Source organism: Cupressus sempervirens, chromosome 8, assembly GCF_028749045.1.
Source record: "Cupressus sempervirens isolate cs-2001-9-10 chromosome 8, ASM2874904v1, whole genome shotgun sequence".
NCBI classification, from domain to species: domain Eukaryota; kingdom Viridiplantae; phylum Streptophyta; class Pinopsida; order Cupressales; family Cupressaceae; genus Cupressus; species Cupressus sempervirens.
Genome location: NC_143125.1, coordinates 293,699,115 through 293,724,049, shown reverse-complemented (window position 1 = coordinate 293,724,049; position 24,935 = coordinate 293,699,115). Strand labels below are relative to the sequence as shown.

General features: G+C 36.6%; 1 protein-coding gene across 2 annotated transcripts in view; it reads right to left on the bottom strand.

Annotated features, from left to right (window-relative positions):
• EMB2421 (FAD/NAD(P)-binding oxidoreductase family protein) overlaps positions 1 to 24,643 on the bottom strand; it is a 222,303-nt gene extending 197,660 nt beyond the window's left edge. The window contains exons 1-2 of one of the 2 annotated variants that reach the window (XM_089797482.1): positions 24,327 to 24,643; positions 15,712 to 15,794 (exon numbers count right to left, since the gene is read on the bottom strand). In XM_089797482.1, the coding sequence (XP_089653608.1) occupies positions 15,712 to 15,794; positions 24,327 to 24,507 (264 nt within the window). In that variant the 5' untranslated portion in view covers positions 24,508 to 24,643. The remainder of the gene's footprint in view (positions 1 to 15,711; positions 15,795 to 24,326) is intronic. The other variant, XM_089797483.1, reaches the window with a different exon arrangement.
• Between the last annotated feature and the right edge of the window lie 292 nt (positions 24,644 to 24,935).

Genomic DNA, 24,935 nt, shown 5'->3' with positions numbered 1-24,935 from the left:
GCCAAGAGAGTCTTAGACCACACCCCTTGTTGTTATTGAGATTGTGTGAGTGCATGCCAGTTACAACAGCTTCCCTCAGTTTAAACTTTATAATACAAATGTCCTCCTTACAAGCTTCTTGGTGGCATCTACTATTGGATGAATGCTCAATGAGAGAGAGGATATATGATCGTGCTTGATGTCTACACCATGTTGTCCGATTCCAATGCCCATGGAGCAACCTGTTTTGCCCATGTATGGAAGCCCACACAAGAATTCAAGTATTTAGTTACCTTAATATTTGTGCTTCTAATCCACACTTTTTTCCTTCCCTTTTTGGTGTCAGCTATGTCCTTACAACTATTTATTAAATCCCTCTATTATTTTTCAGTTTCACTTTCCATTATTTTATTTTAGAAATATTATTATTATCTTTATTAAATTCATTAGCATCAGTGATAGTAGTAACAATATTATTTGAATTGCATTCTCACATTCAGTTCATTGACCTACTATTTCTTCCTTCAGTTTAAATTAACTGGTACTATTTAATTTAGAATTTCTTCCTTTTCAGAGAAACATCCTTTTTATTTGTTCATGGTTATTTACTTGGGAATCGACACTCTTATAATATTTCACCCCAACCCAATGAAATTTGGATGTTGGAACTTGGAAGGATAGTTCAAAATATCATTATCAGCAACTTATCGATAAGGACAAATAAAATATATTGGGAAAATGTCAGAGATAAATCGACAACTTATAGGGAAAACATTAGGAACTTGTGAATCCAAATTTGCTTTAAAAAATTCTTTGAATCAACTTCAAATCGAAAATTTCTCTAAAACACTGCAAGATCCAAATTTGCAAATCCGCTTCAAATCCAAACAAATTGCTCTAAAACGCTGCAAGTCGCGTTTTTTCTCCTTCAAACCCTGTTTCTTCTCCAAAACACCAATTAACAAACAATAAAACATGAAATGAGTGTTTTTTGGGCTTTCAGTCCCTATTAGTGGACTACGGTCGATATTTTAATAAAATATCAATGATATTTTGGCGATAAGTTCATTTTTTTGGCAGTAAGTTTGAACACTCTTGGCAATATAAATCCATGATAAAATTATGAAGTTTATTGCTGCCCAAAACCTCTCGCAATAAGTTTACTTATCGCAGAGAAGTCCGCGATATTTTAATCTTGGTTGGAAGCATGACTTCCTTGCCTCAACTTAATTATTTGTTGATGCTCTTAATTTGCCATTATTATGCTTGGGTTATCTAGACTGCGTGATTGGATGAGTGTTAGTGATTTTTGATCATTTGATTTATACGTGTTCCTTTATGAGAGGCGTGCTCCTAATCGAGCGAGATGGTGCTGTCTTGCAAGTACGGAGAGAATGCAATGACGTGGACAAAGGTTATGAAGTCAGTAAGCAACTATCTCTAGTTCTAAAGGATATGATAATGCCCTGTATATGAGGCATTTTTATGAATGCATTGCTTTAAGAGTAGCTTTTAATCCTCTTTCCAACAAATAGGGATAGGATTGCAAGTGACTATTTTAAGGGAATGTTTTGTTATTATGTTATACTTTATAGATGCCTCTAGAGAGCTTATAAATAAGTGCCTTGAGCACATAATTCAGATAGTAATTGAAGCCAAACTTGTTACCTCCCAAATTTTGACCTAGTTTTAAAATGGCTCATAGCCGTTGGATTTAACAGATTTTTCTTTCATGATAATGTTGTTTACCATAAGGGGTAAATAGTTTAATGCATACAGACAATAGACAAGAACATGTAACACAACAGTACTCCTTTTATTATTTGCATATATGCTGAAGAGATTAAATAGTGCTTCCAATGATGATTACAACCATGATCCAAAGTCCATTCAGAATGGTGTACAAATACCATTCTAAAGGGATCACACGTCCTTTCGGATGCTAATCTACCCCATCGGCTATTTATAACTTTACCGACAACATCATCCCCCCCCCCCCCAAAAAAGAAAAGTCGTCTCCAGATGACAATTACAAAATATCCACCCGTGCTGCTTTCTCTGCTTCCAACTCCTAGGTACACTGAGCCAAGTGTCACTGTACTGCCTTCAACTAGATGATCAACTTCTCCCGAGCTCTCTATGCATCCACCAAGACAGCTTCACATCCAACACCTACTCCAAGTGCCTCAACGCGTATCACCCCTCTCAAAAGGCTTGCTCTGTTATTCTCTCCACCTTTGGTACACAAACATTCCATGCCTGCAGCAGCTCCAGGTCTCATCAACTGGTCATACTTCACACCATTTTTGTCATTTTCTTCTGATCCCATACTCTTTCTGCCAACCGCTTATGTTTTACTACCCTTTTATGTCTTTCCCTTCCCTTCGGTATCATACGTTACTCATTCTGAACTGTTTTGATTTGTCATCTTTTTTTCTTCTTCTTCTTTTTTTTGGAACACTTCCTATCCCCTTCTATCAGTCACCTCTACCCCCGTTATAATAATGGTCATTCTGTCTTTCCCTCTGACTAATCGTATGGAAATGCCTCCTTCACTCTCCCACCGATCCCACAAGGGTCGTACAACCACTTCTTTCAACTCCTGGGCGGATGATCCAAACTTCTTTTTCTTGGCCGTACGGATCTTGCACTTTTCACTTTCATGTATGTTGATAATATACGGTGCTTGATGTTTTCTTTCCTTGAGCTATATGGTCATACGAAATATCTTCATATGGTCGCTTCCATGTCTTTCTGTTGTTTTAATTGCTCCTCCATATGACATACGGTACGTTCTTCCTCCCAATAATGCTCCTATATGTTCGTACGGCCCTATGTTTATCTTCTACCGTACAGAAGGCTGTACGATGCTTTCTCCTTCACAATCAGTGCATGTGTGTCCGTATGGTAGCCTTTTCTGGTCATCTGTACAGTTACCTTGTTTGACCATACGGTGTTGTCTAGTAATATGTATTCCCCCTCTGTGGCCATACGGTGATGTTGTACTCCTGTCCGTACGGTACCATGGCTAGTTCGTACGATCTTTTCTTGAATTCGTACAGTTGCTTTGTCCAAGCCGTACAATACATCCTTGCCTGCTTCTAGAAGGCCGTACGATGGTAGCTCTTTGTCCATACGGAGCCTCTAGTCTGTACGGTATTTTTCCCTTGCGCTATGCTTGCCATATGGTGCACCTCTAGGTCTCTTCCTGCAAATTTCCAACCGTATAGTGTATTCTTCTCTTCTTCACATGGGACAAAGCTCTCTCTTCTCCTCCCAATATGTTTTTTGGTTCAATATCATCTCCGAGGTTCATGGTTTGTACTGTGGCCTCTTCATATTTTATCGGCTTATCTTCACTTAACGTATGGGCTAGTGTTTCATCCACCTACACTTCTCCTTCCTTTAGTTCACTATATTCCTCTGGGAACTCGTTTCTTCCTTTTTCTTCTTCGACGCCCAACATGTTGCAGCTCAACAAGAGTTCGTAATCCTCCATCTGCTAGTGAAATAGTCCGTTCACCGAATCTAGATCGTCCTCATTCGACCCTTCTTCCAATCTCAATACTCCCTCTTCATCAAGTTTCATTCTCTTCTTCCCCTTGTCATCCCCTCCACCTTTGCCTTCGAAATCCGACGACGTTGCCTCCTCACCTACCATTTGTGTCAATTATGAATCTTCTGCCTTCGCACTCCATTGATACGGTATTCTTCTTCCAATTATGCTTAACCTTTGCTTGTACAAGCCATCCTCGCCCAGAATGGCGTCACATCCTCTCCTCTTCAGCGGGATAATGACGAAATTGAGTAGGAATGGTTGTGTTCCAACAGTCACTGGTTGTGCCATCAAGATCCCCAGAGGTTTAATGCCGTGTTGGTCTGCTGTCAGTAATTGGAACGTAGGTGGCCACAACGTCGGCTGTCCCAACTTCTTCCAGGTATCTTCTAGTGGGACGTTTACCCTAGAACCTCCGTCCACAATTGTGTCTGAAAGGACCGTTCCTAATATACCCATCTCTACAACCCCGAATGCCGTATGGATGTGAGGGCTAGCAGCATTGCATCCACTGCACTTGCTCCGCTTTCCTTTTGCCTTCCATGTTCTCCTAGTAGTTTAGCGTTTGAGGCTATGTTCGTGAGTGTTGTCCGTAGTTGAGGCATTGTGAGGATCAGATCATTTAACTTGACTGGTATTTCAATTTGTAATATCTGCCTTATGATGTTTTGTTCTGCGTAGTTCCTTGTTGAGGTACTAGTAGTGTCCTTCGGTTGTGATTTCTCTGCCTGTGTTGCTTTCTCAATTTCCGCCGTCGCTTCTTCCAATCTCCTCTTTTCTTCCGTCGGGTCAGGGTGCAGTTTTGCTTGTTTACAGGTGATTGCCAAGACTTCTTCGTCGGCGCTGATGTTGATCAAATTCACTCTTAATTTCGGGCACTTGGCATCTTCATGATCTCCAGGACCGCCCCATCTGTATAACAACTTTGGTGCATTTGTTGATGTACTGTTTCGTGCAAAGTGGCCCCACAAATTGCATGCTCAGTATTGATCCATCGAGTGGCTGTTCGCATCGTACTAAATTCGACTACGGCCCCCATTATTATTGTTGGTATTGTTGTTGGTATTATTGTTTTGTCCCCTTCTGTTGTTTCCGTTCCCTCCTGATATGGAAGTTTCCTGTGTCAAGAGCACTTGTTGATGCCTTCTTGTTTTCATATTGAAGGGGCATTCTTTTGTGGAATGTCCCATTATTTGACAGATATCACAAAATTGGTTTTTGGGGCAGAATCTCTTCGTGTGACCTTTTGTCTTGCATTCTGTACACCATAGCTCATTTCTCTTCGTCTCTTTCTGCATATTCTTAAATTTCTTCATCATTCTGGAGAGCTCGGACCTTCTTACTATCATTTTCATCACCACTGCTATCTCCTTTTGAAGACGAGTCATCTGAGTCGGATGAGCTACTTTTCTTCTTTTTCATTTTTTGTTCACTCTCTATGTCCATCGCCCGATTGTATGCTCCGGTATATGATGATGGTAGCACAATCTTCATTTTCTTCCTTAACTCCGGGCGTAGTCCTTCACAAACCATCTCTTTTTCAGCCCATATGTCGGCTTACACGGACTGTTTCATTTTATTTATTAATTATTTTAGTTTTCTGGCATATACACGAACTGTTTCATTTTTCCCTTGCTTTGTGGTGTAGATTTCTGCTACGATCTCATTGTCCTCTCACAGCAATTGAAACTTGGTGATAAACTCTTTTTTAATTGCTGCCCAAGAAGTTAATTTTTGGGGATCGACATCAGCAAACTAATCAATTGCTACACCCCTTAGGGTTGCTGGAAATTGTCGAACCCATTCATCTGTGTCAATTACGCCATTTGCCATCCAAATTGTTTCGCATGTCTTACAGTGTCTGATTGGATTGGCCATTCCATCACCATCAAACTTTGGCAGTTTTTCCTTTGGTCCAGCCATTACTTATCAAGTTGGAGGTCCCTATTGTGTGCCCACATTGTTTTGCACTCCCGCACTGTTCTGAACACCCATGCTGTTTTGTACACCCGTGCTATTCTGAACACCTACACTGTTTCAGACAGTCGTCTTATTTCCCACAACCATGTTATTTGGTGAAAAAGGGTCTTCATTAAGCGAAGTTGTCTGTTCCGAAAGTGTATCACAGAGGAAGAATTTACTCCACACTCGTGCTTCCTCGACACTCCGAGCCGTGCGAGTTAATTCTCTTCCGTCTAGATTCTCTTCCCTCGGCATATACAGTTTAAGAAATTTCTCCCTTGTTTCTTCCACCAAATCCAACCGCTATCGAGTCTCTTCCAACAATTCTTCGATGCTTCAGTGTCCATCGGCAATCTGTTGAAACCTCCGTCTGCGCTCGGCCTATTGTGCTAAACTTAAAATTTCTTGTGCGGTGTGTATTTCATTTTTTTCCTTTATCTTATTCTTATCCTTGTTAAGCTAATTTGGCATCAGTTTCATTCCTATGCCTTCATTCTAGGTCCATTGGGCAACGGCGCCAAATGTTTACCATAAGGGGTAAATAGTTTAATACATACAGACAATAGACAAAAACATGTAACACAGCAGTACTCCTTTTATTATTCACATATATGCCAAAGAGATTACATAGTGCTTCCAATGATGATTACAACCATGATCCAAAGTCCATTCCGGACGGTGTACATCTACCATTCCGAAGGAGTGACTCAACCGTCACGCGTCCTTTCGGATGCTAATCTACCTATCGGCTATTTTATAACTTTACCGACAACATGCTAATTTACCCGTCGGCTATTTTATAACTTTACCAACAACACATGTGAAGTAGGTAGTTATTTATATCCATTGTATTAATTGTTAATGAAGATGGTCGTTAACAATTATTTGTTATATGATGTTTAGCAGTTGCTTTATTTTGGAATTATGGTTAATAATTTAAAGTCTTTTAAATGTTTATATGAAAATTATTATGGAATTGTTATTATGGTGGAAGTGTTTCATGGGTGATTGCAAGAGAAGATGAGGGGGGGAAGCATTGCTAAACGGGATCATCGAAATGGAATACTTGCTTAGTCCAGTGAACAAGATTGACAGGTATGACCTTAAACTTTTTTTGTAAGGACCTAACCACTTGAATTCAAGATGCATTTGTAGGACCCGCATGAGCTATTAAATAAATAATTTAAGAAACATAAAATAATTTAATTAAAATCTAATACGTACCTCAAAGGATTTTAAATGATCTTTCACCATATTATTATAATACATATCTATGTGCGTACACATAGATATAAAAATGAAGTGACACCACATATTATTTTCTTATAATAAAATAATGCCACCTCACCAATATATTTACATGCACGTATATAAATATAAATCAAAATAATTTTTGAATTATAACCTTCAACTCTTTTTCCATCTTTTTTTTTTATTTTTTTGAAACCGATTGAACACTTGGCGTTTTTAATTGACAAATATTCTTTAAGATTATGGAAGCCAAAGAGTCTTTTTAAGACCTTTTTATATCTTGAGTCGGGTGAGACAAAGACACAAAAACTCCCATTCCCGATTTCTTTTGAATATCGCATTCTTCCTTGCTTAATGCGGCATCCTTCACCATCGATACTCTATTGAATATCTGCAAGTACATTGAAAACCTTTTCCATTTCAGTGCCATCCTAATATACAATCTATCGTATATGCTCTCACCTTACTTAAGATTAACTATTTTCCACATTGTGGTTACGTCTACAAGCAACCAAAGAAGAGCTGATTACAAATTGGTTTGCAAGACTTCAGATAGTTCCGAATTTATATCATGTCATGTGATAATCATTTCCAAATTAATGTTATTCCAATGTTTTTACAAATTGATTTCCATAGCTGCAATTGTAGATTTTTCTTCATTTATAACTAAATAACTCTAGGGAGTTGCTTACCAATAAGCATAGTGAAATATCTATAACATGGAATTATAAGTTATCTTTGCCAATAGACCTTGGAATCGGATGATAGTTATTTCTTCAATTATTATTTTTTTAAGAACATAATCATGTAATCACAAATTGTGAAATGCTCGAAGTATATAATCTTCATGAATCATTAAGAGTTGGCTGCTCTGAAATTCCGAACACCTAGGACTCACCGATTGTTTACCCATAGAAAAGGTGAAGAGGTGAGATGAAATCTGCAAGGATAAAGAAAGTGAAATCAGACTTGATACATTAATTAAATAAATATTACTTAATAGCTCATGCTCGTCCTTATAAATGTTTCCTGTTGTCAAGTCGAGCAGTGATGATCAGGTCGTTGAACCCATCAAAAAAACCTTGGCCAAGGTAGTTTAAAGGCATGTTTGTCATCTAATGATCACTTGATGTTAGTGGTGTCAGTTATGCAAACATGTCCGTCCATAACTATGCGGACATTCTAAACACCAGGATGCTCAAATGGTTGAACTAAAAGTATCCCAAGCCTAATCCCGAGGTAGGAAGGACCTTTCTAATTCAATAGATTGTGTGGAGATAAGTATGGTCCAAGGTTGGGAAGTTAAGTCTATGTCAATGCTTCTCATCTTACCAAAAGCCGAGGCTTACACAACCAGCTAAAGACCCATTGGATGATACTTGTATGTTTCATTTCTTCTTTCCGTGATAAGCATTTACTTACTTGTATGTAGAAAAGATAGTTAATCGTTAATTCAGTTATTTCAGTTGATCATAGATAAAAATATTTTCAGTTAATTGTTAATTCAATTATTTCAATTGATCATAGATACAGTTATTTTTAGCTAATCATTAATTCGGTTATTTCAATTGATCATAGATACAATTACTTTCAGTTAATTGTTAAACTAGTTATTTCAGTTGATCATTGATATGGTTACCTCAGTTGAACATGGTTATTTCAGTTGATTGTTGACAGTTAAAACTATTAGGAATACTTGATATTAAACAAAGATCAAAACAATCAATATGTACAAAAGGAGAATCGAATAAAATAGAAACATTCTATTCTAGACTACACCTAAATATTAGAAACATTCTAATATTTACAATAAGCTACAAGAGTGAGCATTAAAGATTATTCTAATACCCCCCCTTAATGCTCAATCTATTTACTACACCAATAGATCCCCTGAATTTAACAAACTTGTCAGGACCAAGGGGTTTTGTGAAAATATCTGTTGGTTGCTCTGAGGTAGGGACGTAGAGTAACTGAATAGATCCATCTTCTACTAACTGTAGGATATAATGGCAATGAAGCTCGATATGCGTGGTTCGTTCATGAAACACTGGGTTTTTGGCAAGTTCGAGTACTGCTTGATTGTTTGTAAACAAAGAAGTTGGACTTGCTTGAAAAATATGCATATCTGCAAGCATCTGACGCAACCAAACTGCTTCACAAGCTGCCTTGACAGCTCCTCTATATTTTGCTTCTGTAGAGGAGAGTGCATGTGCCTGTTGCTTCTTACTGGTCCAGGTAACTACTGCAAATCCGATACTGAACACATAACCAGATGTAGATTTCCTGTCATCAACTGAGTCGGCCCAATCGGAATCGGTGAATCCACTGAGCTGAGGAGTAGTACTCCTTGTGTAAAGAAGACCATAATCTATAGTACCATGTACATAGCGTAACACACGTTTCGCTGCAATCCAATGATCAGTCTTGGGGTTCGTCATGAACTGTGAGATGTAGCTAACTGCAAAACTGAGATCAGGTCTAGTAGTAGTGAGATAGATGAGACTACCTACTAGCTGCCTGAAGAGTGTTTCATCTACAGGAGGAGAATCAAATTGTGCTGACAATTTCAGACCAGTCTCCATAGGAGTGCAGGCAAGTCTGCAATCCTGCATTCGAAACCTATCAAGCAAATTTCTGGCATACTTGGACTGAGACAAAAAAGTACTGTTGTCAGTCTGCCAAACCTCAATACCTAAACAATAATGAAGCAATCCAAGATCGGTCATATCAAAAGTTCTGCACAGATCCTGTTTGATATCTGAAATCAAATGTTCTGAACTCCCAGTAATGATCTGATCATCCACATAGACAACAAGCAAAAGAATATCATTACCAGAGTGTTTAATATACAGATTACTATTTGACGGGCTGCGTTGAAATCCCTGATTAACCAAGTACTGATCAATCTTTATATACCAAGCCCTAGGAGCCTGTTTAAGACCATAGATGGCCTTCTGGAGTCTACATACTTTTGGTTCTGAACCGACAACCTTAAAACCTGGGGGCTGTGTCATGTAGACTTCTTCTTGTAATTCACCATTGAGAAAGGCACTCTTCACATCCATCTGACGAACTTTCCAACCATACTAAGCTGCAATGGCAAGAAGAATGCGAATAGTGCTCATCTTGGCTGCCGAAGCAAATGTCTCCTCATAGTCAATGCCTTCATGCTGGGTGAATCCTCCAACAACAAGTCTAGCTTTGTATTTTTCCAAGGTACCATCTGCATGGTACTTGACCTTATAGACCCATTTATAGCTAATGGGTTTCTTCCCAGGAGGGAGATCTGAAAGAACCCAGGTGTAGTTCTTTTGAAGACTCTAAAGCTCAGCATCCATTGCTTGTTCCCATTCTAGAATTCCTTTGGCCTCTGCATATGTCTGGGGCTAAGGGATACTGTGGATGTTGGCCATAAGAGCTATATTAACGGTGTTGTGCTGACTGCTCTTATTTCTGGAGGTTCTACCCTCAATGAGTTCATTAGGACGAAGATCACTAATCATTTGAACCCACCATTTTGGCTGAAGAGTCGAGGAGCCAATATCAGATGCAGTCGGAATAGTTGGATAAGGAGCAAGAGCAGGAGTTGTATTATCTGGAAGTGGCTGAGGTGGTGTATCAGTAGCATTAGATGACTCATATAAAATAGAAGAACCCAAGTCAAAGATTGCTGAAGACTGAATCTCAGAATGCGATGGGTAGTCAGAGAGCAGTAATGGTCCGAGTTCCTCATCAAACACAACATCACGACTGAAGATTAAACGATCAGTATTTACATCAGTTAGTCTGTAGGCCTTATGTGTGTGATTGTATCATGTAAACATAAGTTTTTGGCTTTTGGAATCCAACTTAGTGCGTTTGGCATCAGGAATCCATACATATGCCAGAGAGCCAAAAACTTTCGAATGGTTGATCCTAGGTTTGCAACCAGACCAGGCTTCCTCGGGAGTCTTATGATTAACTGCAAGGGTGGGTGACCGGTTAAGGAGGTAGACAGCTATGGATACTGCTTCTACCCAATATTTTTTGGGAACATTTCTATGTTCTAGCATAGCCCTAGCCATTTCTGTGATAGTATGGTTTCAATGCTCTACAACACCATTTTGCTGAGGGGTGTGAGGTGTGGTGAACTGACGTCTAATGCCATGAGTAGTACAGAAGGCAGAGAAAGCAGAAGAACAGAATTTTCCCCCATTATCGGTCCTAAGTGTACAGATGGAGGAACCAGACTCTTTTTCTACTAGAGCTTTAAACTACTGAAATATAGGAAAAGCATCTGATTTTTGCTTAAGAAAATATACCCACATTTTGCGACTAAAATCATCCACAGAGTAAAAAATACCTGTTCCCAGTAATAGAAGGAGTATTCATAGGACCACATACATCAGCATGGACCAACTGGAGCACTCTAGATGCCCGCCATGATTCACCATTCTTAAATGGTGTCCTATGTTGCTTCCCTGCTTGACAAGCTCCACAAACGCGATGGTTCTGGGTCTGAATATAAGGTAGGCCATGGAATAAATTATCCCAAGCAAGTTGTGCTAGATACTGAATGTTCAGATGATCGTATCGCTGATGCCAGAGACTGTTGAGAGCGGATGATTCGGCAATGAAAGCATGCTCAAGGGAATCGCCTGAATCTACAAGTTTATAAATACCATGATCCTCAAGACCGACAGCAAGGGTAGTGCGAGAAGCACGATCAATAATCGAACACTTATTTCCACTGAAAACGACATCCAACTGAGGAGAGTGCTTCATAATCTAACTAACAGACAGAAGATTATGTTTCATGCCAGGAACATAACATACATTGAGGAACATGAGTTTTCTTCCTCCAAATTGAATCTGAATATTTCCCTTGCCGACAATATTGTGTTCTTCGCCACCTCCAAAGATTACTAAGTCAAAATAGGGAGTGAATTCAACAAACCAATCATGCTTATGAGTGAAATGTCGGGAGGCACCAGAATCGATGTACCAAGCAGAAGATTTCACATGATTTGCAGGTATGCTTGCCATAAAGGCATGGTAGATAGATTCTTTCTGCTCTGAGTGTTGGGCAGCATGGGCTTGCTTTTTAATTGAGTCTGACTTCTGATGTTGCTGATATAGATGCTCAAATGGCACAAACTTCAAGGTGAGAAAATGAAAGACCCAAAAAAATTGGAGAAGTACCCAAAAAAGAGCTCGAAAAACCCAGAAATAAAATGTTGTCGAAATTCGGATCCACTAGCTCGAAAATCGAAGCACAAAAAATGAGACACCCAGAAAAATCTGACGATAACCCATTTGAGATCTCGAAAAACCCACCACAAATATGAAATCAAAAAAATTTTCGAACTCAAAAAATTAGGGTTTCGAAGCCGAAACTCAGTCGGCAGCCATGGAAGGACAAAGACAATAGAAAATGTCGATTGAAAAAACCAAATCTATTTCCCAGATCACGACTTCAAGCTGAGACGATGCAAAAACACTGAGTTTGACCTCCAAATGGTGGCAGGAGCAGGGGTTTTGTAACACAAAGCCGTGAGTTGGAAGGAAGCCACGAGTTTTAAAAACCAGAGCCTCTGTAACTGAGCCACGGATCTCCCAAAAACGGCACCAAACACAAAAATCCGTTGCAAAGCAGAGGTAAATACCAATCGCGAGCCCAGAACCAGAAATGAGCTGTGATTTTTCGCCAAAGGTAAACCCGTGATTTTCAACAGCAAAAAAAACGAGTCCCTTAGCCACAAATGTGAGTTTCAGAACATGGGAGCAGAAAAGAAAAACCTCGAGTTGCAAATAATCGTCCATGATTTCCACGCGTTTTGCAGATGACGGACGTTGCAGAGAAACGTGTTTGGAAGTCACGATTTTTAGGGCAGACTGGTCGAAATCTCAGACACAAAAACCTCAGACAAAAAACCTCAGACAAAAACCCTAGTTGAAATCTCAGGGTTTTTAGAAAGCAAGGATCACAAAATAATTTCGAAAATTGGCTCTGATACCATGTTACAAATACTTGATATTAAACAGAGATCAAAACGATCAATATATACAAAAGGAGAATCGAATAGAATAGAAACATTCTATTCTAGACTACACCTAAATATTAGAAACATTCTAATATTTACAATAAGCTACAAGAGTGAGCATTAAAGATTATTCTAATAAAAACAATTAATGTCATATGAAAAGGAATTCAATTATCTATTCAATGAATCTCTTTATAAACTGTCTTGTTTTTGTTATGAAAAACTGTTTGTTACAAAACTAATGCTCTAAAAACTGATGTTTAGCAAAAGTTAATGTTTTTCTACATCCTATGATTTCATAAAGTAAATTGAATTGAATAACTTTATTAAACATTGAATGGATGTTTGATATTGATATTCATTAAGTCATTGCTTTCTATACCTGTTAGCAACTTATTTTCTGTGATTATGTGATCTTCATCTATTTAACTATTTCCTATTGATGTAGATTTGTTGGTGTCTACTTTCATCTGTTGAAAATTATGTCTATTTTTCATTCGAATATTGTGTTGCAACCAAATATTAGTTTTCTTTTAGATCGTAGAAAGTTGTACGTTTTCATACTTCAATTGGTTATCCTCATTAATATGAAAATCTTGTCAAACCTTGACTATTAACAACCTGAAACTTGCATTCAGGGTGAAAATATAATCAATCAAATATTTACATTGATGCAAAAACCTTCATGAGATATTGTACAATGTGTATACTTGTAAATTTTAATGATTGTTCTTACACTTAAGGCTTAGATAGATCTCACAGAACCTCCCTTTGACAAACAGTTGTACCATATGTTTTCCATTTTGTGTTGTCTAGCAACAGACGAATTAAAACACAACCAAATTTTGATGACTATATCTGGGATGAGATGCAAAAGGTTGAGCTTTCAAACAACAAATCATTTTGCCTCAATTGACATATTTTCATCATGGCTCATAAGGTATACACCAGATCACATATGAAGGCAACGATTGATAATCTTACTTTCCAAATGCCCATTCAAGTGAAGGTTTATTTTGTCCAATAGTTCAAGAGCTCAATGATTCTTTTGCAGGAAATCAGAATTCAAAAAATGAACCATTAGAGGCAATGGGTAAAAATGACCATGACAACGATCAAACTCCACTTCTATTTCCTTGGAGAGCCACCATCGGTCTTTTGGCACTTGTAGCTCGCTATGATTTTCCATCAACCTCAAGGAAAAACATTCCATAATTTAATGGTAATGACAAACAAATCTTGATGAGCATATAGTTGTGATTAGCAGGGGGAATATGTTATTCCAAAAGAGGACACTTATGCTGCTCGCCAACACTAAATATAGTTTTCATAGTTTGATACTTTCATACAGAACTCTTGCGGTTTTTGCTCCATTGGGACTGCCACTTTATTCTGCTATTTGGTTCGAACTTCTGGTCTTGGTTGCAGACTAGAATGTCCTTTTGAGCTTCCATGTGACTTTATTTTGGTTATTTTGGGCTCGTCTATGAGACATTCATTGCAATAACCCCAACCGATTATAACTTCGTCAAACACCAAATTCTTCTTTAATTCAGTTATTTAGCATTTCATCAAACACTTTGCAAGCAAGCTCTAATACCACTATAATATCCCTTGTCAATTCAAACCTCAACTAGTTGATTTGTAGGTCAAGGAAAATTGTCAAACACTTCCAATACAATCTCTGTGCTTGTTGTTTCTGAGTTTCAGACTAATTATGCTTGCTTGAAATGATATCAAAGAGAATCTAAAAGCCTATAATTACTATTATATCTAAGAAAAGAACTAAATGCATATGCAATTCTCTTTTGGCTTTTCAAATGTATATAGATGAATTCTAAATGAAAAATGTGCACTTATAGCCAATTGGTATTTTGTCAAACACTTAGCATGCATACTATTATGTCAATCATGGAAGATATAAATATGCACATTACATCAAATATATAGACCTGCAACTTATTACTCCTTTAGTGAGATATTTTCTAATTCAATGCTTAACATAATATTCCAAGGCTCTTGGCTTTGCAACCCCAAAAAAAACTGAGTAGAAATGACATTATAAATCTGATATGAAAAGATGAGTCAGTGTGGTTTACGCCATTTAGAAGCTTGGTGAGCAATCTGCTGCAATAACCTGGGCCTGATGAGCCCCATCTACACCTGTGCCAAGATTTTGCCCAACCATTATAAGGTCTATAGCTACTTGTGACAGCCACCTTTACAATGTCAAATGACCAATTTTAATGATGCAAATTGATTGTAGAACCTGATATACAAATCGCCCAATGAAGGAGATGAAATTGCAATCATAATTAAGCCAAGTACTGTAGCGCAGGTACTGTTCACGGCACTATAGCAACCAGCAATAAATGTATTCTCCAACTTAAGCACAAATAGAACTCCAGAATGAAGCTCTCCTGAATGCCAAATTCAATGGATATTTCACCACCTCAAATGATTGCAACACTGAAGAATTGACGCTCTTCAATGGCTAACTGAAATCAAAAACCCTTAGTTTCTTCTCTCAAGTTTATATCAAATGCAATTGACAATAATCGGATGCCTAACAATGAAGCACTCGCCTCTATTTATTCTTTTCCTTCACCCTTCTAGAAGCAAATAAAAAAAAATTTAATTGCACTCTCTAGAAGCTTCCCCCTTTCAAATACAATAATTAGTTGTGCTTCTAAAAAAATAAATTAATTACATATAAAGTCACCTTTAGATTTATTTATTTATTGACTTTAATTTAATTTATTTAGCCTTCGGAGAATGAAAAGCTAAGACTCCATTGAGGGTCTAAAAGATGGGAAACATTACATTCATTTTTAGACTGCAGATTTCAATATTTGAAAAAAGAGTTGGGCTCTCATGTTGCATATGTTTCAATAGATATGATGAACAACTCGAGTGAATAACAAGAAAATTCAAAATAACCTCCATAGTTCTGTTGTTAATGAAGTGAGCTTGAGGGTGTTGTTTGAACTGCTGACTTTTCTCTATGACTGCACATTTGACCCCTGCCCATCAGCACCAATAACCCATCAGTTTTCATAATATCTATGGGTTCATTACATCCAGCAATAATTTTAAGAATCAAGTTTAAATGACTACATATATGCAAGCCAAACAGTGGTAAGGCCTCTGATTTCAAAAAACATTTAAGACATGCTAGAACTACAATTAGAACCTCACCACCCCACAAATAACCCAAATACAAGCAGGTGTGTTCTAGCTGTTACAAAGTACCAAGTTATACCAAATGCAACACTCGCAGGACTCTTCAATAAGAATTTTCAATTTTCCAAGCACCTTACAAGAGCAACCCCTACCATACAAGGTTGAAGATGATTGTAGTTTATGCTTTTACAATTCAATTACACATCTGTCTGAAGCTTAGAAGCAAGAAACCTGATCTGAAAGATGAGGCTCATTTTTCACCAATTCTTGCATAAGTTAAGTTATATATCCATCCAGAATACAGTGCAAGAAAAATGATCTCAAGGCTACAGCTCTTGTTTCATAATCCTTCCGCTGAAGTAGATTCGTTAAAAATTTAAAAAACAAAAAACAAAGCATACTAAGGCTTATCCTTGTAGCATGGGGGATCATACTCATAATGAGTTTAATCAAATTTAAAAAGTATTTCATCCTATTCTAACAAATGTCATCTAAAATTGTTTACTTTATATTTTGCCCTCACAATTATATATTACCTCTGTATTGACCAAAATTGGTCAATGACCATGCCAAAAAGCACCCTCCATGACATCACAACTCATCTCAAGATAACTGTGTTGGATGAGAATCAAGTCTTGGCAACAAATCAGAAAATCAAAAGGGAAAACAGAAAACAAAACATATCTTTTTTTTTTTTTTTTTTAAATCACTCAAGTAAAATGTAAAATTTTAGGGCTTTTGCTAGTTCGATTACTTTCAACAGCTTCAATTATGAGAATGATCTAAAAAAGTCCTGAAATGTGATGGTTCGTAATGAACATTTGGTTCTTTTTGAATTTATTATATACATATTTAATCCACTCTATATTTCTATCCAACTTTTGTAGCATGACATTGAGTGACTACATAGCACAAGGTATCAAAAATACATGTAAAAACCATGCCTCAACCAACATACCAGATGTTTTGCAATCTTTGTACTCTCCATTATGATTTAGAGAACACTTCGAAGACCCATTTTCTGAATGCGTTATATATGGATGTTAGCAATAAACTATGCATCTTTCACTTGCCCCTCACTAAGCACAACTTTCAAGAATATTTCCCCTTTAGGGCACACTACAATCACATTGATCAATAACTGGTTTTTTACACCTTTCCATCCAATGAAAACAACAGCGCCCTTAACTATTTTGATAAATTCCTAATGAAAGCCGATGAAGTTTCTATATTGTTTATCTCTTTTCAAGATAAAATTTTGCACAGATTTTCATGACCTGTGCCCATGCACTCTTAGGCGTTATTTTCTTTTTCCAATATATATTGCCAATACAATAATTAAACAATATTGTGTTGGGATCAGCTAGGCTTACAAAGCAAAAAGACCAAACCACAAATCAATGAGCACACAAAATAAGCCTAATTGATAATCAAAGAGTTAAAATAAAATATGGAAAAAGGTAAGTCGGACACATTAACTAACTATCCTCCCAAGGATAAGACACGTGTTAACTGGAAAGGTGTTCTACTAAGTGGCATGTCTGTATTGGCTATGTGTCTCCCTAAATGAGGACACGTGTATCAACTAGATCAAATTAGAAAAAATATTAAAATACCTTAGCAAACTTATGCTTATGTGTGAATAGGTCAATCTAGAAAGTGTAAACAGCTAACTATTTAGGTAATGAAACTATTTATACTAACACCCCCTCAGGTGCAACTTAGCAAGTAATATGTGAATGACGAAGGATCCCTGCTACTAGGCATTTTATGTACCCATGTGCAAGTTTCTCAAAAAAGTGGAGTAAAGGAGCAAACCCATGTGGAACAAACCTCCTCTCCAAAAAGAGAAATGATAAAATGATGAATGTACAACTGACAAAGATAGATTATCAAGGAAAGGACTCATGGTATCCCCGAAAGAATACTTCTATGCACTACTACAGTGAATATTTCCCTCCATAGGAGAGAAATGAAAACCCATTTAGCCCACTCCCCCCGTACTGTGATGTATATAGATCCTCGACAGAAGATGCTGAATATGATCCACACTCACTGATATACACCAAAAATGTGTGCAAAAGACTTCCCATTCCAAATATGTAGGAAGTCATATTAATATCTCTCAAGTTTCCAAAGACTGAATTGTGACATGCTGGTTTTCATACCTACAATGCTGGAAACGGGTATGCATATCTTGTAAGGAATCACTCATCCTTTATATAAAGCATTTCAAGGTTCATGTGTGGCAACAAGTGATGAAATCACAGTGCATGTCAGTAGACTAAATAGTTCGTATATATATATATATATATATATATATATATTCTTCAAACTTTACTGATATCTTAGTTGCAACCTTGATGATTTATTTTTGTATCTTTTGGCTTCTTACTTGTTCAACAATCCCATCAAGCTGTACAAATGCTTCAATGGGATTTTTCAAGGTCATACCTACCCAATGGGTGGTTTCAAGGCCTAATTAGAAGTAATATGATTAAATACATACACGTCTTTAATGTTGTTGCATGATTGAAAACTTGGAAGATAGAAATAAATAATAAATATTGGCGATCGCCTTTGATGTAATATTTGGTAACCCACTAAATTTTTGGCGCTTTAAAACTTAGTGCTTTTTACAATGCATCAAGGTCCATTGTGTAAAGAATGTCAAAACATTAACTTTTGCAAAAAGAAATGCTCTATTTCAAGCTGCCATTGAAAAGTTATTCAACAGACAATTTCTTGCTAAAATGACCTATTTTAATTACATTTGCACAACAACCAAAAAAGTTGCTCTAAGATGGGATTCAACCTATATGCTGCTGCAGGAGCATCCTTGGGCAGTTGGTAATCCTGCATCATTCCTTAGTTGTGTTTTCCTGTACTGTTCATATTGTCCAATCTGAGAGATTTGGCTGATGGTTGAGTTGGTGATCAAATTAATGGGTACTATCATAGCTTTGTGTTCTGGAGGATACTTGGGTCGTTCCTCTATGACCGCAATTCATTTGGTAAATTTTGGTTTGAGTTATAACTGGTCTATTGGCAGGTAGTCTGTTCTGAGTTCTTGGTGAACAGCTCATAGGGGAAATTTGGTGGTGGTCACTTGTTTTGGCACTTCATGGGTTGTGACTGTTAAATATGATTAAATTTCTTTCAGATTTGATCTATCTATGGCTTTTCAATTTTCAGAATCTGATTGTTACTAATCTCTAAATTCTATTTTGCAGGATGTAATTAGAATTTGATCTTTGACAAATGTGTATGCAAATGACAATTCAATATTGATAAATACTGAATATTAATTTGTAATTCTGAATCTAAGATTTGTAGTCCTCGAACTCCAACGGGTGGAGCATTTATTAATTTCAATCTCTTTCCTTGGGATCAGATCTGCATTATATAGGATATGAGAAATGGATATGTCCGCTCATGAGTATGTCTCATGAAAAGGTGCCTCTTCATGATCGATCTCTAATCAGGTTTCATCCCTTAACAAAGGGAAATGATTTCCTTCATTAAGATCAAAAGTGATCTTGCACAATCATTTAAATGTTCAATCCATTTCTCATCTCCAACCATGATGCTTGGTTGAGATTGGATCTGAAACATCAATTAACTCCAATCTGCAATTTAATAGTCTCTAAATGCAGATTGATCATACACCTAGAATATATAGTGTTTCAATCAAATACAAAAATAGTTTTTCAAAAATATATGAAGTAATGATATGACTGAATGCAGTATAAATATGTATGTATGTATGTATATCAGAATATATAGAGGCTGATATACATACAAACATATATATAAATTATCAAATCAATCATCATTTCAATATCTGACCAAAGCTACCATTTATTCAACACTCCCTCTTAGCTAGGGAAGATAAATCCTTTTTTTTTGTTTTTTTTTTTTATTTTTTTATGGAGGGTTCAGACCTACGAGGCAGCCCAGCAAGGCATGAAGCCTGCAAGCTACCAACCAGCGAAGGCCACCACTAGACATTTTAGGAACCCGGTATGGGCCCACTCATGCCTGAAACCTCTTCAGCTTGGAGCCAAGGACTGAGGGGCATCCACGCCGTCGAAATCACCCAGGGCATGATCCCAGCCTCATCCCTTATGATGTCTGAGCCTTGCACTCAACAAGACTTGATCCCTAGTGGGCTCTTTGTAAGCCATTCAACTTCACCAGTAGACCAAGGGCCCATTGATTGGAAGATAAATCTTGACCAAGTATAGATCACAACAATTGGCTCATCTATTGAAGGATAAAATATCACCTCACTCATGATATTACTGCATATAATATGCTAAGGAATATCAAGTCGCATGACATTCTTCATAAATATCCAAGTTATGGTATGTGCACTAATATCAAGTCCGTGATGTCTACCATAACAAATCATGGCATATCCACAGAAACATTTATCCACCATGATTATCTCATAAGGAACATAATGATCTTCAATTGATATCAAGTCCCTTGATATCTATCAAAATGTCCAAGAGATACTAACTAGCATGACATGTGCACGAATATCAAGTCACATGATATCCATCATGAAACTAAAACTAATCATTGTAAAGTCGTCACCTTACAATGTCAAATACAATTGTACATTATCAGACAGATCGTCACCTTTCAATAATGTGCACAGGGGGGGCATAAAGTCATGGAGTCACACACATGACAAAAGAGTTTACACATTATATATATCATAGTTTAAAAAAACTTATAACTCGTGATATCTTGCGAAACATTGGAGGCATCAAATATATCGGCGTAAAACTCAGCGTTGAGTTAAAGGAAAATAACGTAGCAATACATATGCAAAAATAACACCTTACAATGAAAATCGCCCAAAAACTCGTTGAAAAGTCTAACAAATTGGATCGATGCATTTTAGGGTTTTTTTAGCCTCCTCTTCTATCGCTGACCCAAGGATATATTTTATTAATTTGTTTTTCTTTCTCAGTGACGTTTGTAGCAACTGAAGCGTTTTTTTTGTAGTGGAGTCGAAGAAGACAAATTAACTAATAAATTGTTTGCTCAGTAATTTTCCTACCCTGTTGCCCAACAATCTGCATTCTGCAATTCGCATTCCTCCCCTGTTGCCCAACGAAAGACATTGTCGACATTGTAGATTGGATACGCTAAGTCAGAGGCATTGACAGCATCCGGAGTAAAAGACATTGAAGAAGCAGGTGCAGGTAAATTTTTAATTTACATTGTAAATGTTAATAATAAATAACAAATATATATAATATTTTTTTTTTAAAAAAATTCAAATGTTGATAAATTATAATATAATTTATAAAATTTGATTTTATTGGGAAAAAATATATTATTGTTATTAATTATAAACGCTAAATTGAGGCAAGAGCCTATAACACAATGGTAAATTGTGAGCCTCTTTTCTAGGAGGTCTTGGGTTCAAATCTACTCGACTTTAACAAATAATAACAATAATTAATCTTGGCTTCGGCCTCTTTCCGACCAAAAAAAAATTATAAATGATAAATATTAAATATGAAAAATAGAAGTTTAAAATTGTGAACTGCTAAATTTCAAAAGTTTAAACAAATGCAAGATAAATTCTAAAATCTAAATTTAAATAATGATATTTATAAATATGTGAAAAATAAGTAAAATCATAAATCTGTCATTTATTAAAATTTATATACTGATATAGAAATAGTAATAGTTTGATACCTATTATATATTATTATTTTCAATTTTAAGAACTATAAAATTATAAATAATAAATATAAAATATATAACACCATTTTCCATTTTAATGTGTTTTAATTTTTAGTTATTAAAATTTAAGAGATTTATAAAATATTAAAATTATATAAATTAATGCTTAAAGTTAATATATTTCAATAGATCTAGCATCTATGATTTATCCCTATTAAATAGACCTCATTCCAATTTATTTTGTTAACCTCTGCTTTTTAGGAATCACACCTGATTAGTGCTTTCTAGTTTCATTATTTAAATGTGATTTGCGCTTTCTAGATTCATACTATTTTATAAATTGTTACAAATAATGTTTGATCTCAAACTTATCTAACATTTGATTTTTCATTCTTATACTTGGACAATGGACTTGTGAGTGTCACTGAAATACGATGACTAGTGATGGCAAACCAAAGGACCCTTTATGGAAACATGGCATCCCAGGAGCAAACAAAGGAGATGTCCAATGTATCCATTGCTTTAAATGCATGACTTCAGGCATAAGCCAATTGAAATATCATCTTGCGAAGATTTCATGCAATGATATTACACTGTGTAACAAGTGTCCAGAAGAGGCTACGTGAGAGGCTTTGACAAGCCTTCAAAAATATGCACAAAGTAAGGCCACAAAAAAGAGGACAAATGAGGCCATGGCAGCCCCAATGGGGACTTTTAGTTCTACAAGATCACAAACAGGTGGAGAAAGTTCTTCTATTGGGTCTCAGATAGGAGGATCAGGAAGTGTGAGTGGGTCTTTAGCAAACTTTTGGGTTCTATGTAACACTCCTGGTGCTCAACCCAGCTTACTAAGTACTACATGGAACAAAGAGATGCATGAGAAGACAAAGGTTGCAATTACGAGATTCTAGATCCGCAAGAAGATTCCCTTCAATGCTTTATGTAGTCCATATTGGGATCAAGTGGTAACTTCCATTTCTTTGTCTAGTAAGGGGTTCAAGCTCCCAACTCCCTATGAGGTGAGTGGGTCGTTGTTAGATGGCGAGGTAAGAAACATTCATCAGCTTGTGGAAGAGCAAAGAAAAGCTTGGGAATAGAAAGGTTGCAATATTATATCTGATAGGTGGACAGATCGCAGGAATAGGACACTCATCAACTTTATAGTTGCTTCAGGGGGGCAATTGGTATTTCTAAAATCAGTTGATGCCTCTGATCAAGTAAAAAATGGAGAAAATTTGTGTAACATGTTGGATGAAGTGGTAATAGAAGTGGGAGTGGCTAATGTCATCCAGATTGTGACTGATATGATGGAGAGATATCCCACATTGTTTTGGAGCCCTTGTGTTGCCCATTGTCTTGACTTGCTTCTTGAGGATCTAGGGAAACTAAGTTGGGTCCGAAGATGGAAGGAATATCGCGAAGTACATCTACAATCATACATGGGTCTTGAGACTTATGAGAGAGCATACTAGTGGTAAGGATCTTGTACAAGCGTCATTCCATATGACTCTCCTAATGTAATGTTTGCATTGATTTTTGTAAAACAAAAACCCAAATCCACTCCTTGCTTTGTACCATAGGCATTCAGACCGGCACCTGATTCTAATACAACTCAAACCTAGGAATGCTGAATTTTTCAGCCAATCAGTAACATAGATAAAAATCAATATAAACTGTTTGGTAACTACATTTATACCCTAATTCGAATGACACCCCATCAACGTATCCATAACTGTTGCCCCATGTCTCCAACTAGCTATCGTAAAAATCTATAACTTTATGCCCAATTCATCGACGGAGAGATGAGTTAACCAAAAGTTTACAGCTAGATTAATTTTTCCCCTATTTTGGGGGTGGGTGCTATGTGTGGGTCCCATAGGCTGCCTTAGCCTCGTGGACATTATTAAAATCTTTCATTTCATTCAGCTGCCTGCTCTTTAATTGTCTTTTTAAATAGGTTGTCTTGAGAGAAAAAACTAATCATAATAGTTAATATAGAATCCTCTCATAAATAACAGAGAAAAGTTATAATTTAGGAACTAGAATTTTTAGCTGGGAGTTAACAAGGATGACTAGAATAATGCATCCACAACTTAATCATATAGCTCTTATTTTTTCTTCCCTTTTTTTTAAGATTTCCCTCTAGATTTTACTTCCCAAAATGAAAACAAAATGATATACATTAAAACAAAAACGTTTACAAACAACCAATAAACAGAAAAATAACAAAAATCATGAAACGACTAACCAAAAAATAATTCTTAATCTTTTGAGCTGCCACTGCTAAAATAATTTAGCTAAGTGACGGCATGGGCCTCTATGCTAAGCAGTCACATTTGCAAGAAACCCCAATTCAATCCCCGTTTCCAGTGTTGGCAACTGTCGTCTGGACCATAATAAGCATTCTAAATATACTATTTTATTACATATAAACTGTTTACTTAGAAATAGTCCAGAATATTATATGATCTCCTTACACCTGTGGCGTCAATTCTAATTTTAACAACCAAAAATATGCGCAATGCATCTAAGGGACCGTTCTGATTCAGGGTATAAAAGTTGTTTTCACAACTTGGTGGCCATGAGTTTGATTTTGTAAAGTCGCACTGCTTGCAAGAAGAATTTGAAAATGAACGAGAAGCACATGGAAGGAGCAAATTTACCTAATTTGGTGAGCAGAAGAGAGAGAACAAGGCCAACAGGGCCTGCTCCCACAATCAGCACAGGCACATGTTCTTCTGCACTTGCACAGCTCATCCCACGAGAGATTACTCTGTAACTTGTCCCTTGTCCTTTTAAAACGTAAATGAGAGACAAACGCCCACTTCCAGCCATCCACGCCATCACCTTTACTCTGCAAAAATATTATCAGTGCTCGTGGAAAAGTGACGCCCAGCAAATCTCAGATTGTAGCATTTGAACGAAATGGAACGTAGAGCGAAATTAAACCATTAAATGACTGCCAAATGTATATGGAGTATAATTTCTGAACAAATAAATTTACAAATGATTTAATATTTGTTGTGTTAGGATTAAATTATATGTAGCTATATACATGAAATTAAATCTAAATAGAATATTTAGATAAGACTTGTTATTTTATTTATATACATATATTAGTATTATTGTGTCAAAGTCTATCGAAGTTCATTTGACTCATCAAACATATCTAACATATATGTCCTAATACTACAATTTCCCACTAAAATATGATTGCATTAACACATTGATGTTTTTTGTTTCATATGTCTAGGTGAACAACACAAGTTATT